Source organism: Pseudorasbora parva, chromosome 17 (assembly GCF_024679245.1).
Source record: "Pseudorasbora parva isolate DD20220531a chromosome 17, ASM2467924v1, whole genome shotgun sequence".
Taxonomy (NCBI): Eukaryota; Metazoa; Chordata; class Actinopteri; order Cypriniformes; family Gobionidae; genus Pseudorasbora; species Pseudorasbora parva.
This window is the reverse complement of record NC_090188.1, coordinates 13,402,303-13,419,330: the sequence shown is the minus strand read 5'-3', so window position 1 is coordinate 13,419,330 and position 17,028 is coordinate 13,402,303. Positions and strand designations below refer to the sequence as shown.

General features: G+C 37.0%; 1 protein-coding gene across 2 annotated transcripts; it reads left to right on the top strand.

The window, feature by feature from the left end:
• Nucleotides 1-3,609: 3,609 nt before the first annotated feature.
• Nucleotides 3,610-16,401, top strand: gng2 (guanine nucleotide binding protein (G protein), gamma 2). Of its 2 annotated transcripts, none has more exons than XM_067420697.1 (4): nt 3,610-3,776; nt 11,341-11,425; nt 15,420-15,532; nt 15,639-16,401. In XM_067420697.1, exons 3-4 carry the CDS (start codon nt 15,446-15,448, stop codon nt 15,765-15,767), a joined length of 216 nt encoding a protein of 71 aa, XP_067276798.1. In that variant the 5' UTR covers nt 3,610-3,776; nt 11,341-11,425; nt 15,420-15,445; the 3' UTR covers nt 15,768-16,401. The 2 variants fall into 2 exon arrangements, with proteins under 2 accessions (XP_067276798.1, XP_067276797.1); XM_067420696.1 differs by lacking the exon at nt 3,610-3,776 and adding an exon at nt 3,894-4,057.
• Nucleotides 16,402-17,028: the final 627 nt, after the last annotated feature.

The window sequence follows — 17,028 nt, the reverse complement described above, 5'->3', positions numbered from 1 at the left end:
ATAGATGGTCAAACGCTGTCCATTTCTTGTAAAACTGCTATGGGCTCCACATTTTATGCTGTTAGCCACTAGATGATGCCATTAAATCTCGGTTTGGCTTTATTGTCCACCCTGCTTTCCTTCCCCTGTAGTGAACTATTAATTGAACAAAAGTATTTTGTCCTTGTGAGAATGTCACTGTTGCCCTTGCGTCACTGTTTTTATGCTCTTCGCAGAATTATTGTGTAGCCTACAGTCAAACAGTCTAAACTAATTGTAAAACATATTTTAAGTCAATGAGTCCAAATACTCCAGCACTGTCAGTTAACCCTTATGTTAGTGATGATACGTCTCAAAGACTGCAGTTTTAACTCACATTACAGTTGGTTAGACATTTTTTAGCCTTTAGTTTCATCTCTTAAGCTGCACCATTAAGACATAACGGATGGATGACTATTATATATACTGAAAATATATAATGCAACTTAGGCATAAAATGGATCACATACTTGCTAAATTTGCCTTTTTTTTTTTTTTTTTTTTTTTAAATTTGTAGGCTTTTGTCTCTTCTTTTCCAAAAGAGATATGAGTAACTGGTAACTGGTAGCAAAATGTGCAGCATGTGATCCTTCTTATACATTTGGTGTGCCATGAATTTTGTTCCTCAAGGGAAGCATTTTTAACAAATTGTTTCAAGAGAACGTCTGTATGAGCACTAAAGACGTCACTGCATCATCTTGAGGGTTTTGTTTGCGTAAGCAGTGTTTGCGGGTTTCTTTCATAAAAAAAGCACCTGCAACTACTCATACAGCTCTGTCCCAATGTGGGTGAGTGAGAGCAATTACGATGAACATTTTCAGAGCAAGAAAATGCTGCTCCACCTCTTTAAAGCTGTGCTGTCCTATTATCCAGCCTATTCCTCACAGCTACACCTGACTGTACTGAAAATCATTCATCCACTACCACTGTTGCCATGGTAACAGGAGGGGAAACCCATTTCATCAGTCTCTTCGTCACACTCCCTCCTTCCGTTCCCCCCTCTCAGTCCCTCCCAACCATCGTTTTCTTTATCTCTCTTATGCCATCTCATGTTATTCTTCTTTCTTCCTGTCTCAGTCAGAGGATAGATAGGCAGCAGAGGATGTGGCTCCCTCAATAAACAGAACCCAGCTATGGCATCAAGCTGTTTTAATACCTTAATTTAGAGATTCATATACTTGTATTATCAATCATATGAGATATCTACTGCCCTTTGCACATTAGAATATTTCGTTATGTAACACTTATGTCCTCTCTGTTTATCTGAGGTAAATTATATTCAAACTTTTTTTTCCTTAACTATATTTTATGTCTGTTATTATATAACTTTATATTTAAGATTGACCTTATTGTAAATATATCTTATGTATTTTTTTTAACAGACTAAGTGCACAATAGGGGTTTGCAGAAAGCATATTTCAAGATAAGTAAAACATTTATTAGAAACGTAAAAAGTTTGGATTTATTTTTAACAAAATTATTACTTTTATACAGCAAGGATGTATTAAATTGATACAAGTGACAGTAAAGACATTTATAATGTTACAAGAGATTTCTTTTTCAAATAATAGCCTTTCTTCAAATAATCTTGAAAAAAGTAACATGGGTTTCACCAAAATATGAAGCAACACACGTTGCAAACGTTTCTAATATTATTTATTATTAATAATAAGAAGAAATGTTTCTTGAGCTGCAAGTCAGTATATTCTAATGATTTCTGAAGGATCATGTGACTGAAGACTGGAGTAATGATGATACTGAAAATTCAGCTTAGCATCACAGGAATAAATCACATTGTCTCTTTTATTCCAGGTGTTTAAAGTATGATACTGAACTGCAGTGTAAATGTTTGTCATTTTAGTTCAATCCAGGAAGCCAGCCAATCACTGACCTGAATGCAAAGCAAGTTCTGCAATTATTTTTATTTGTCTACTAGGAAAGTTAGAACAAGAAGTAAATTTGACAAGAAGTGTTTGTTGAGTAAACAAACAAAACATCAGTATAAATGATTGATTAACATCTTTGTGCAGGGAGCTTGTGTTGAGATCTGGGTGATAGTGGCTTCACTGACATCCTCATGGTAATCCCGTGGGGCAGGCAAGCAGCTACTGGAGGCACCAGATGGCCTCCAAATTAGAATTGAAATCATGCACATACGCACATTCTCTCTCAGTCTCAATTGCATCTTAAACTCTAAATAATCATTTGTTATTTCACTGAACGCAGCGTTTTGTGGTAATGTTGATGGATGGGAGTATTAATGTAATTATGTTTTAGTGAGTAATCCGAAGGGTTAACTCCGAAAGATGATTCCATTAGTTCACATAATGAAACTGTAATCAGATCACTGATAAATTAATTCTATTAAATTCCTCTAAAGCTGTTCAGCCCAACAAATGCTCTACCCCTCTCACAATGGCTGATCACAAATCATTCCACTTTTACTTGATAATTAGTTTCCTTAGTTTTTTCACTCAGAATCTATATTTTTCTTAAAGCATACATTTAAATATACAGAACATGCATCACCATTAAGCAGCAGCACAACTGTTGTCAACATTGATGATAATAAGAAATATTTACTGAGCAACAAATCAGTATATTAGAATGATTTTTGAAGGCTCATGTGACACTGAAGATTCAGCATTGCATCACAGGAATATAGATTACATTTTAATATACATTTATTTTGAAAATGATTGCCAGTTGAAAATGTATTATAAATGGTAAATATTTTAAAATAGTACCGTTTTTACTGTATTTTGATCAAATAAATGCACCCTTGGTGAGCATAAGAGACTTCTTTAAAAAACATTTTAAAAATCCTACCGATTTCAAACCTTTGATGGTAGTGTACAATTCTGAAAAGTAAGTCTGACTCTCCCCTTGAGTAAAAAACAAAAAATTTAATTTTGAGATATAGACACTGCAACTGTATCACATCGTGACATAAAGTTGCAGTTACATTTTTGTTTTGTAATTGCTAAAATGGCCTCCCATAGAAAAGAGCGGCTCAGACCACCATGCTGGTTTATCCCAGAAAATATTGGTTTAAATCTGTTCTAGCTGCACAAGCAAAACTGAGATGTTCACCAGTGTATAGTATGTGTAACCAGCATGGAACTTGGCTGAACACGAGTGAAGCTAGTTAGGAGAAGGCCTGGTGGAGACAACTGCACAGCAGCATCCCAATGCCAAAGACCAGCATCTAAAACACAACATATGCTGGTGACCATGCAGCAAATGGGATCCCAAAGTGGCAAATCTAGACTCAAGAGACACACCAGACAGTGTTTTATTTCCAAATATAGAATAGCAACAGTTACACACAAATCTGCAATTATGTAACACATTGTCACCTCACCCACCTCTGTGTATGTGTTTATTGAAAAGTTGCCAGTTGCAATTCCTTTTTTAATCTTCTGTCGCTCTAATATTGTGAGACTGAAGATTAAGCTTTTGATTACAGGAGCTCAGGCTTTGTGTGTGTGTGTATGTGCGCGCACACAATGACTATGAAAGGGAGGTTTTCTCGCTCTCTTTCTTTTAGACACACATACACATGCTTTGGGGGAGGGGCAGTTGTGGATATTTATCTGTGTTCCTTGTCAGCTCGGTGCAAGAACCTTCGTGCTGAGCTGCACATGCATGCACAGGAGCCAAAGAGCAGAGAGCAGAACACTGCTGTGCATCAGCATCAGCACACTAGAATCACAGCTCTACAAGCCAGCGAAATGGTCTGACTGGGGTGGCAGCAGGTAAATAATCTTGTTTTTCTTTTTAAACAATGTCTTTGTGAGTGTTTGGGAGCAAGAGGAAGTGGCTTTCAGCTGGCTTCCTGAGCGATTCCACTAGTTGAGGGGCGGAGCGAGAGGAAGGCTGTCAGCTGGGGTGGTGTAGCAGGCGGTGAGTGTGTGTTTGTGTGTGTGTGTGTGTGTGTGTGTATGTGTGGGTGCCAGAGTGTCAGAACAAGGAGTGTATGTGTGCTACTGTTACATACTGCTCTTGTGTTATTGAAGATTCTACACACACTGAGGAGGTGAGTAGAAAATCTTTTAATGGGCTCATTTTTTCCTTTAGAAATACCAGATTGAGGTTTAAATAGACAGTCGTTAACATGTGTCAGTGGGGCAAGCTGTCTAAATGAAATCATCTGTTTTTTGTTTAGAAAAAATGACTTATGTGTGTGTGTGCACACTTGTGTTTTTTTAGTGTACACCTGCACTAGATTATTGCAAGATGTGTTGTGTTTTTTCCAATGTGTGGATGGGTGTGTTTGTTCTATCTGACTAGTCTTGCATGGACGCAAGGCTTGTCTACGGCCGTTGCATGTGTGTCAGTCTAAATCAGTCTTAAATTGCTCTGGGGACAAATATGTTTGCTTGCGATTTAAAAGAGGATGTGTGTGTTAGTACGCATCAGAGTTTTGTAATTTTACGCACAGTAATCAGAGCAGAAATGCCTTTTTTGGTCAGGTGTACGTATGAGGAGAACTGTGCATCTGTTTGGGGTATATGCTGCTGGAGATGGGGGGATGAAAGTGGAGGAGAGTATGGGGGAGGGGAGGGAGAAGATGCTGGAGAGAGAAAAGGGAGTGATGGAGAAATGGCAGAAGGAGAAAGGGGGTTGAATATTTGAGAGGAATCCCCTAGGAGTCCCCAGAGAATTCTGATGATGACTCTAGAACAGTGCTCGATCTTGCGGAAGGTTCCACTCAACAGTATGGCAGGCTGATCTCTGCTTAGCACTCTATAGCTCACGTACATTAAACAGTGTTCACTGCATGGGATGATTCTTATTAGAGCTTTTAAGAATTTCTTTGATAATCTGAATGCATTAATAGTACTTTGTTAGTGTTACAAAATGGTTAACATGATGAGGAAAAAAGCAATGCAGCAATTTTAGTTTATTTAACAACAGAACAACCAAATAAAAAGGAACACTCCACTGTTTTTAGAAATAGGGCTTATTCGATTTCTTTTCTGCATTTAGGTTGCTTTCACACTTGGTTCGATTGCCTGGACCAAACCAGAGTTTGATTGCTCGCCCCTCCCCCTGCCCCAGCTGGACTGTGTTCATATTATATTATCTGGTTCCGAACCGGGGTTCATTTGCGTCATCAAAGCAGCAGCAGTTTACCCGGTTGCTTAGTAATGACAGCAGCGTGAAGGCGGCGAAATGCATAGCGTTGCTGCCGTCACTTTTATATTTTTGTTTTTGAACCGTTGATTTTGTTACCAGAGCTTCAGTACGTATATGGCACTTGCATCTATCTGCCACGAATGCATTACAAATACTCTAAAGAATGCCGAAGACAAGCAGATATGAGATCTAAAACTCTGCTTGCAGTATGTCAGTGACGCTCGTCAGGTAAATGAGTGAAACGCACACAAAACACATTTTTATCAAATCATACATTATTAATAGCAGTTCACTTCCGCGATTTAGTAAGATTGCGTTCACATCAGCTAACCACCCTGGAGTTCACATGAAACGAACCCCTGACCACATTTTAAGTGGACTCAGGTATGGTTCGCGGGTGCGCACCCGAGTTTGGAAGACTGCGTTCACATCATCCAAACAAACCAAACTCTGACGTCAATCAAACCCGGGTGCGCACCAAAAGTGCTAGTGTGAAAGCACCCTTAGATATGTGGGCAAATGCATTTTTGTCTCAGTGCATGCATTGTTTTAGTTTGGCGGGGTCGCCACTAGCTTAGCATAATGAATGGAATCCTATGTTGCCAGTTAGCATGTCCTGAGTAAAAGTGATCCCAAAAAAAAAAAACTCACCTAATTACTTCTTGTGTCCTGCATATTCACAATGAGTACAAGTAGTGATACAGATTAAGACTAGGCGATTTGGGAATTGGGCGCAGAGATATCATGGCTCTCATCCTCACGTCCTCTGGCTGTACAATGATCGCAATGTGTTCCGTGATATCTCTGCGCCCAAGTAGCAGTGCTTCGCCTGTGCTTCCCCATAATATAGTCCTAAATCAATACCTGCCTAGGAAAGTGTCTTAATTTGCATCGTTATTTGTACTCATTATGAATACACAGGCCACAAGAAGTAATTAGAATGTTTTTTTGGGGGGATCACTTTTACCCTGGACATGCTAGCTGGCAACATAGGATTTAATTCATTATACTAAACTAAGCTAGCGACACCTGCCAAACTAAAACAATGCATGCATTGAGACAAAAATGTAGGAAAGAAGTTGAATAAGCCATATTTCTAAACATGGTGGAGTGTTCCTTTAACACATAACAAGAAATGACAATGAATAGATGGAAAAACAGAGCTTAAATACACTGATTAAATCAATCAAATAAATGAACATCAGATGCAAATGATAATCAAACAATGAGTAACCTAGGTGACTTACTAGAAGCAGGAAGGAAGAAAGAAACAGAAAACTGAGCAAAAAAAACAACAACTTGTTGGTAGTGTTTAGAGTTGGTACAGATGTGAATCGCAAAACAAAAAAAAGAAAGGAAGGTAAAGAGCTTGTAAAACTCAGACAGATTAAACAAGACAACTCTGACAGTAGGCAGCAGCACAGATTAGATAAGATATATGTTAAATTTATTTCATATTTGATGCTTCTTGGTTTGGTCTTTAGTTATTTTCATTTATGTATTTTTCTTTATTAGGCTAACTGGATATCACAAACACCTCTTATGTAATGTTGAACCTTTATCATGATGCTATCCAGTACTTAATAAGATAGTACTCAGGTGTGTGTGTGTGTGTGTGTGTGTGTGTGTGTGTGTGTGTGTGTGTGTGTGTGTGTGTGTGTGTGTGTGTGTGTGTGTGTGTACAGATAAACACTGTTGTTGAGTCATATAACTAATATATGTTGTCTTTACTTATAATTTATTAGGTTTATACTTTGCAATAATTGCTAATCATTTTACAACTGTAATATGAAAGAAAGCTTTGGCATTCATACACAAACAACTGCTTATGGTGCAAAATATATACTATTAAAAGTAATGCTTTAGATACAATAATATGGTCAAATAACAGATCATCAGAATGCACATTCACAGTAAACAATGTTCATACATTTATAGAGAAAAAACAGATGCTTACATTCATTCTTACAAAATAAAACGTATGTAATATATTACATGGCAAAGGTTTATATTTGTAATGCAAATGTAAATAACCAACAAATGTACAGTAGTGTAGTAATGTTTAAAAAAAGACCTAGAGTGTCCTTATTTTTTAAGCCTGTGTTTATGATGTGCTCTAGTGAATTTTGTGAAGAATAAGTACATTACTATGGAAAGTGGGGGGGGGGGGGGGGGGGCTAACAGAGTACATCTATTCAATTCTATCATTGAATAGATGTGAATAATATAAGAGCAAACCCAACACACATCACTGTTCAATGTGGGTGGATCTGGTGGTGTCTGCAGTGTGTGTACATGTATTGTGATTTATGAGGACAAAAATGTGTATAATGACATGGGTATTACAACATGGTTTATGAGGACACTTCATGTGTGTTTTTTAGAGAGAGGGGGGGGGAGAGAGAGAGAGAGAGAGAGAGAGAGAGAGAGAGAGAGAGAGAGAGAGAGAGAGAGAGAGAGAAAGAAAGAAAGAGAAAGAAAGAAAGAGTGAAAGAGTATTTCCATGAAGGAGAAAATGACTTCATGCTCTGTTTGTAGACTCAACCACTATGACTAATATTCACACCAGGCATCTTTTGTCCACCTTATTTCAGATTATATCAGAACAGGAAGTTGTTTGATGTCACATCATGTTTTTATGTTTGAGTGTGTGTCTGTATGTAATACTTTTCATACAAAAACGTGACAAAATATAATACAAATATAAAGTTTATAATGAAAATGTAAATAGTTAAGTTTGTATTAAAAACTAACCACATGTAATTGTTTACAACCTAAAAGTGTTTATAAAAACATAAAGATATGTATAATAAATAAAATTTTTATGGCTATTTTTATATCTTTAGTGAAACTGAAAACTGATTCAGCAACAAGTGGTAGAGGGAAAAGCCTTGTATTTATTAATAAGGGGACACTAAGAACTGTGTATGCGAGTACATTTCGGTATATAAACATGACTTTTTTGAAAGTAGAGAATGCAGCCCCGGATGTTTGGAATATTGTTAACTCTCCGGGAACCTTGGGTGTTGCTCTTGGCTAAGTGGCAGATTCTGCAGGAAGTCATTTTAACCCACTGTATACACGCGCACACACACACACGCACACACGCACACACGCGCACACACGCGCACACACACGCACACACACACACACACACACACACACACACACACACACACACACACACACACACACACACACACACACAAGCTGTTTCATTAACCACAATTCTTGAAAATCCTGAAGTATCTTATCCTGTATTTAAATCAGTATTGATAATGTTTTATGAACTCATAATAAATAAAAAATAAAGACTGAAGAAATTTTAAATATTGTATTAGTATATTATATTGTATTAATTATTATATTGTGTTAGCCTAGTAAGTTTATGGAGAATGGCCTAGCTTTTCTAACTCATAACACATACGTATATGTTATAAGACTGAATCTCACATGAGAACATACTGAGGACACCAGACACCAGAGGAAACAAACCATAGAGCAATTTGTACAATTCAGTCACAAACATTTCATATTTAAAACTGAAGGGTGGTAGATTGTGTCAAAATTACATGGGAGGTTTTTAATTGTTCTTACAGACTCTCCAGTCCAGTGTGTGGCTGACGTTATAGGCGTCAGAGAAACAGAGTGACGGGCATAGTTTGAGCCTTGAGATCGAGAAAATGTTACAACCTTAGTTACCAGAGACAGACAGTAACAGAGTACATTTACTTGAGTATGCTTAAGTACAATTTTGATGGATCTGTACTTTACTCGAGTAGCTATCATTTTTGGGAAGTACTCATGACTTTACTCAAATACATTTGAGAGACAAATATTGTACTCTTTACTCCACTACATTTCTATCCACAACCGGTCCGTAACTACTTGTACTGTACCTGTTACTTTTTCTAAAAAAAAAACTATAAAAGAAAACTCAGCTACCCTCAATTTGTTGTTTCCCTCTCAAATGTGATTGGATTGTGAAGGCGCCACTGGTTGGGACGGCCTATCAGCATCAGCTTTAGCTTTCCGTAAGTAGACATCTGACTTAAAGGTCCCTTTCTTCGCGTGTTTTCGAAGCTTTGATTATGTTTACAGTGTGCAAGATAACATGAGTTTATGTTTCGCGTGTAAAAAAACACAGTATTTTTCACACAATTGACTTATCTGTACAGCGCTGTTTCCTCTGTCCTAAAAACGGCCTGACGAATTCCTTGTTCTATGAAGTCCCTCCTTCAGAAACACGTAACGAGTTCTGATTGGGCCAGCGCTTCCCGTGATGTGATTGGACAGCAGCTTAGCGCACTTTGTCCGGAAAGGTCCCGCCTCTTACCATAACGGGGAGATGCAAGCGCTGAATGCACGCTCTTCTCCACCTGGGAGAGCAACAAGACCACGCCTCCTTTTTTGCGTGTTCTTGTGGGCGGAGGGTTAGTCAACAAACGGTTCTAGTGACGTCATTACATCCCTGCACTTCCTGCTGTAGTCCAAACCGGCCGTTCGCTGTAGGCTTTGAAAGGGAACTTCTGTTAAATATAATATCTCGCTTGGCATTGAACTTTGAGCTTTATAATTTTACAGGTATTATTTATGCTCTAACAGCAACATTACACACTAACTAAAGTTTGAAAGATGGAATCGCGAAGATTGGGACCTTTAAGTAGACATCTGACTGTAGTACTTTAACTTGTACTTGAGTAAAATTTAGCAAGGGGTATCTGTACTTTTACTCAAGTAATGAAGCTGTCTATTCTTTCCGCCTCTGTTGGTTAACTAGGAAAATGTACCTCTAACTCCAAAAACGTATACCTATTACTACTATACTACTACTTTACAAGAGCAGAATATTGATTAAAGTTCAAAATGCATACGCTACATCTGACGAGCATAACTGGAAGTTTTAAATATGGATATTTTTCTTACACAAATGCATAACCCGCCAAAAGATGGTTTAAATCAACCATCTTGTTCAAATTAAGTTGATTTAAAGTTGACATAAAATAGAAATTCACTGATTCATTGATCTTATTGACCTGGTAATAAAAAAAGACCTCCTTTTAGTGAAATCTGATCTTTGGTGAAATAAACCGGACATTTACAATCCTTTAGTCCACTGAAACCCTGCCCCTCCAATCAACATCCAATGAATTGAACCAAGTCCCCACCCTACATTTTCCTTTTTGATAATCCGTTTTACTCTGATATATACCACTATTGACATGGTTATGAATAAAATGTATGCATGAATTGAATAAGTTTAAGTCGTATCATTTATACGATATTCATCAACATAAAGCATTAGATAGACCAACATCATATATTCACAAATTATTTCCATACAATTGTTTATTAAGATTATTATTATTTATTTGTATATGTTGTCAAGATTTTGACATTAGACAGCCAAAGCATTTAGTAAAACTGAGTATGCCATTAAAAAAGCAGTGAGCTGTGAGGGAGCTTTGTCCTGGACATGTGACCGGGGTTTTATATTAAAGCGCGAGGCTGCTTCTCTCGTTCCTCATTCCTGCGTTATCACATTCATTTTAGCTTCAGTGAAACTACATGTGAGCGTGTTAATTCGGTTCAAAAACTAAGTATTGCAGCAATTGAGTGACTCATTTTATACCAACTTGCGGTGGACACTAATGTTTAAATATTTTGGTGGGCCTGTGTCCACTGAGACAGAAGAGACGTGGAGAGATTAAATGTTGCTGGAACATTCTGTGTGGAAATGATTCACAATAGTGGAATTCCCTGCATCTGCAGAGCTTCTCCAGCAGAATAACTGGCCCATTTATCACGTTGACAGAAACAGACAGAGGGAAAGTGGGATGAAAATACAGGCAGAACAAATTTCTGCTTAACCCATGTTGTATTTTTTACAAAAAGATTCATATTGGTCAACTGATTGTGTTATCAATGCGTTTAAGTCAGTCGTTCAGCTGTTTTTTTTCAGTTATGCAAGCTGGGCTTTTGTATAGGCACATAAGATAAACTTCAGTCAGGTCTGGAATGTTTCTCACTGCAAACAGTCTGAGAAAGGTGTGACATTCTAAAAACCCTCCAACCACCACATGCACACACACATGCACACAAATGCCTGCGAAAGGCCTTGAGCTACAACCGGGATATAGAACATATGGACTCTAACTGCATGGCTTCCTTTCTCAACAGAGGCTGAAGACAAACCACAGGAGGTGAACTCACTTTTGAAGATAAACAAAAACGGACAAAAAGAGTGAAACAAGTCAAAAATAAGGTGAGAAAGAAAACACCCACAAAAAAAGAAAAGGAGAAAGACAAAGGTGAAACATGCATATGTCACCTAATATTATGCAGTGCTAAAATATATGTGATAAGACACCTGCACTAATAAAAGTTTGTGAACCATTATTGGGTTTATCAATGTTCACGCAATTTTTCAAATTTCATAGCACTGTTTTTTCAGTAATGCAGAGCGCATACATTTTCACATGTTTGCTCTGTTGTAATTCTTCTTCTAGAATGTTCCCTTAAGATGAACCTTTTCAGCCCATGGAGACTCCATATTACACCTTGATTATTCTTCTTGTGTTACATTATAACAGACTTCTCACATGCTCCCTGCAGTGACACTTCCATTTCCCTGCTGGCCTTCCTGTAGAAATGAGGCTTTGGTAAATGGCACACATATGGCCCACTCTCTGGGGATACAAATTAAATGAGCTCCCCCTTCAAAATATATACATGCGGATTTATAGACCCCCTAACAATATTCTGATGAACAAATCAATAGAGATATTTATTTGCATTTTTTAAGTCAAAGAGAGTGCAGCTAACAGGGAAAATTAACATATTTCTTATTCTGACAGTTTGTGACTTTCATTGTCACAGTTAGGCTGGAGCAATCCAGGAGAGCCTGCAGGAAGATGATTAAATCAAATTTAAGACAGTAAACACAGAGAGAAACAATGCACTTCAGGCTATAGCACAACATTAACACTAGATAAGGAACTGAGGAAAACCAAGGGCTAAATGCTGCCTTCACATGCTATCGGAAATGTCCTACTTCCCAATTTTAAAGTCGTGATTACGAGATCATCACATTCAAATTTTGACATGAGAGGGCGCTCATGTCCAATTTTTTACTTACGAAACTATTTTTTTCAATAATGAAGGCAGAATAAATAAACAGGGGAAGCTAATCAACATAACAGGGAACAGATGTGAACTAATTATAAACCTAGGAAACTAAAAAAGTATTAGGAAAGTATAAACTAAAAAGAAATTGAGATTATAGGAAAGAGGAACTACAACTAAACCAAACCAAAACACAATGAAACCAATATACATGACTTTTATATTTGTATATTGTAGCTACTAACAAATTATACCCACTATTAGAGTAATGTTAGATGTATAATAATAAACAGTGAAAATAAACAATACATTTTTATATAGAGTTTTATGGAGAATCATTTGTCCCCCACAAAATGTATGTATATGTATATCTGTTAAAAACCAGGGCTGTTAAAAATAAGAATATAGAGTAAAATAATTACAGTAAATCCCATGATTTCTGACATAAATGAAAAATTAAAGTAAATATAACTTTGGATAATCTGGATTTTTTTTAATTATTTGATTTTTTAAAAATGAATTTGGCAGCAATTCTTGTTTTTTCCTGCTGACTATTATAGTAAAATTAAAAAAACTGAAAACTTTTTATGCGCTTGGTCCTCTTTAGCCGTTTCTTTTACATGACATGTTCATGACAAATTTTTGAAAACGATACCATTATGGTCAACAAAAATGTGATTTTGTGAAATCTGTGACATCGTGCATGTGCGTTTCATGTTCAGTCTATAGGTGTGTGTGTAGTGACATCGCCAACTACTGGCCTGGCATGCATAATACAGGAATTTTGGTTATTTTCGTTTTGCGTACTAACTTGATTTCTGACTTTAGACATTCATATATATATATATATATATATATATATATATATATATATATATATATATATATATATATATATATATATTTTTAGACTTTTTTTTCATGGACCCCTCTAGACTCTTTTGAAAGCTATTGGGGTTAGACTACATTGATAGTAAAGTGTTAACTAGCTGTGTAAAGTATTAACTGAGCCTCTAGTACATCACATTCAGCATGGACACACTCTTCAAAGTTACTGGCACTATTCTCTTTCCTATCTCTGATATTCTTCTTTTGCCTCCTGTGTCTTAATCCACTCCACTCCCTGACCCCCTATAAGGTAAAGTTTTGAGCTCCCGATTGACGAATAGGGACTGCAATCTAAAATGGCTTTTAAACACTGACTCCACCCTGGATTGTGTTGATGTTTCTTGTCTGGCTGTAAATGTCTCTTTCGGCCTGATTTACAGAAGTAGGCAGTGTGTTGAAGCTGTCCCCTCTCTGAACTCTTAAGATGTATGGGGTCCCCAGTCTAAAGTTTGGAGAGCTGAGCTCCATTCTTGATTTTAGGAGAGGAACGTTTCATTGCTGTCGGATCGCTCTGTATCTCAGTTGCCTAGCAACTGAGGTCCATTGCAAAGATGCATGGGATGGTCACCAGGTTTAATGAAACAGTGTTTACAACAGATTACCGGGAACTGATGATGAAGATGCTGCTCTCACTGCAGTCTGGATTCTCATTATTTTGTGGAATAAATGCAGAATCCTTTAACTAGGCATAACTGTATTTACTGTTACTGATTCCCTTGCTTATCTGATAATGTTATTTTCAGTGGCATACAAAACGACGCATTATCTGTTGAATCGTAATCTAATAATATCAGGAAATATAATTGTAGATAATGTGATAAGAGTGAGGAAATATATTCATAAATATTTGGATGTCAAGATACTGACTACATTAGCAAGCTTTATTGGTTTACCAGTGGAAAGTTAATAGGCCATGATGAACTTGTTTCCTTTAGGCCAAGTTGGAGTTTCCTCTCATTTTGAACTTAATTAATGACTAAACTCTGTATATTGAATTAGATTCACATTTTAAACACTCATGGGAAGGTGTTTCTTGTGTAGTGGTAGTAGAGGAGTAAATAAAGCTGGATGTTGTTCAGGGATAAGAAGTTTCTGCTCTTTCAGTGAGCCGGGTTGGGCTCATTACCCAGAATGAGGTCAGTGTGACAGCTGATAGTCTAACGCCCCCTGCTGTTTGCTCTCAGCACCAGGGCTTTGTGTTTAACCTCACTGCAGGCGAGCCGACTGAGATTAAAAACTCCAATACACCACAGACCTTTGAGCTCAGTCATGACAGGTGTGTCACAGTGTGCTGTCAATACCCATATGGCAGAGCTACATAAATATGTATGACACACTCATATGCGTGTGCTGTGGAGACTATTCATTGACGTCTATCATTTTTATACTAAGCTAATATTTTCTATCCTACACCCCTATATATAGATAGGTTTAATTTTAATTAAATTCATTATTGATGTCTGTAAAACTGTGAGGGAATATCGCTATTAATTGTGTTGTGGCTTTCTGTGAGGAACTTTAATAAATATTTGGAAGGAAGTAAGGTACAGTATCTGTGCTTTTGATGCAGACTTCCTTGGTCAACCAAGTTCATAAGAAAGACCATGCTGGTTTACCAGAAGGAAACCACGTCTAACCAGCCTAAGCCTTGATCTGTCACTGCCATAGTGACAGATTTCTGATTTTTTTAATATGGTATTGACCACTAATATATATATATTTCAATCACTCTAATATACTGATTTTGTGCTTAAACATTACTTACTATTGGATGTGGATACCATGATACATTATTATATAATGTTTTTTATTTTTAGATAGTTTAAATTTCACATATAAATACATAAAAAAATGTATATTTTGTAACATTTGAAATGTCTTTGCTGTAATTTCTGATCAATTTAATGCATTTAAATCGCACTGACCCCAAACTTTTTAAACGGTAGTGCGAAAAATAATTTTTTGAAGTTTACACATTTTGTATATGTAATAAAATAAAAATATTAATTTAATAATTAATTTATGACCTGTTTGCCAACTTTAGGCATTTTTAATCTTATTTATTTAACTTTATTTTTCACAGACCCCAGTTTGAAAACCTGTTCATTAAAGTTATTAGCACAACTATTTTGCACATATCAATTTTTTCATTGTTAATGCACACTGACACCCTGTTTTTTTAATCATCTTTCATCCGTACATGTAATATCAAATCCACTGAATTTATTTTTCCAATTGTGTTCCAGTGCAACAGGCCTGAACGGAAAGCCTCATGGCCACCAACAACACTGCTAGTATTGCTCAAGCTCGCAAACTGGTGGAGCAGCTCAAGATGGAGGCCAATATTGACAGGATAAAGGTGAGAAGAATATGAATATTTCATCCAAACATTATTAACTTGATTAGTAGTGAAAACATAGTGAGCATTTGTTTGGTGACTGTATGTTTACATGCATCAACATTAGGTCTCCAAAGCAGCAGCAGATTTGACATCATACTGCGAAGCCCATGCTAAAGAGGATCCTCTTCTATCCCCTGTGCCTGCGTCCGAGAACCCCTTCAGGGAGAAGAAGTTCTTCTGTGCCATCCTGTAACCAGCGCTGCACATCCATGGACTCACCTGCTCCCTCTGGGATACACTCATGGACATAAAACATGTTGATCTTTAAAAAGGGCTGGAGAGATGAGTGGAGAACCCTTAAATTCTCCCAGCTCTCTCCATTAAAGCCACTGACTCCACCTAGTGGCCTTGAGTTCCAAAGCTGAGCATGGTTACAAGAATAGGTTGAAATTTGTGAGGGAGCGCAGCAAAAAACACAAGTGACTGTCATTGTAGCAGATCAGCCAGGATGTGTTATGAAAATATTCAAGTATTCAAAGGTTTCTGTGGTTCTGATGAAGTATTAAAAAAATGTCTTTATTGATTTATAGTGGGATGTGATCATTAATCTGATCACTGATCTTAGAACCCATGGATTACTAAAAATGCTGTGTTATTTCTTTGTTTTCTTTTCAGTAACCTGTTTTTCCCAGATGGAATTTATGCCTACCATTTAGGTAGCGTTATGTAGACATTTGTGGGTACAGCAAAACTTTTTTATTTTATTTTTTATTTAAAGAATGACAGTTTAGTGAAATTTTCTAATGAATTCATGCTTGAACATATATTCTTAAAATTAAATGCCTATCTTTTAGATGCTGATAAAAATGATTTGTCTGTACAGCAAACTGATTTCATTTCTTTTTTGGGTCTCAAGCATAGTTCCCTTTTTACTCTTTGTACAAAAATGTTAGAAAATTCAGCTGTGTTGTGGTATGTTTTTAATATTTGTGGTGATATCAATAATAACTGCATGAAGCCTGACAAAGTGCTGTCTATTCTTCTTTTAAATGTTTACCACGAATCGTATTAAATATTTAAACAACACCCTTTACCAAAGCCATACATTACAACCATACATTATATAGCACTGGCCTTCAGGACTGCCGTAATTCTTTGTGGCATAGGTTCAACAAGGTGATGGAAACATTCCTCAGAGATTTTGGTCATTATTGAAATGATCGCATTACACAGTTGCAGATGATTTTTCTACACATCCATGTTGCGAATCTCCCGTTCCACCTCATCCCATGCTCTAGTCTATTAGATTAAGATCTTGTGGCTGTGGAGGCCATTTGAGGATAGTGAACTCTCAGTCAAGTTCAAGAAACCAGCTTGAGATGATTTGAAATTTGTGACGCGCGCTTTCCGGAAGTAGCCATCAGAAAATGGGTACACTCTGGACACAAAAAGGGACAGGCATGGTCAGCAACAATACTCAGGTCCCACGTAGAAGGGGACGTTCCCTAAATGTG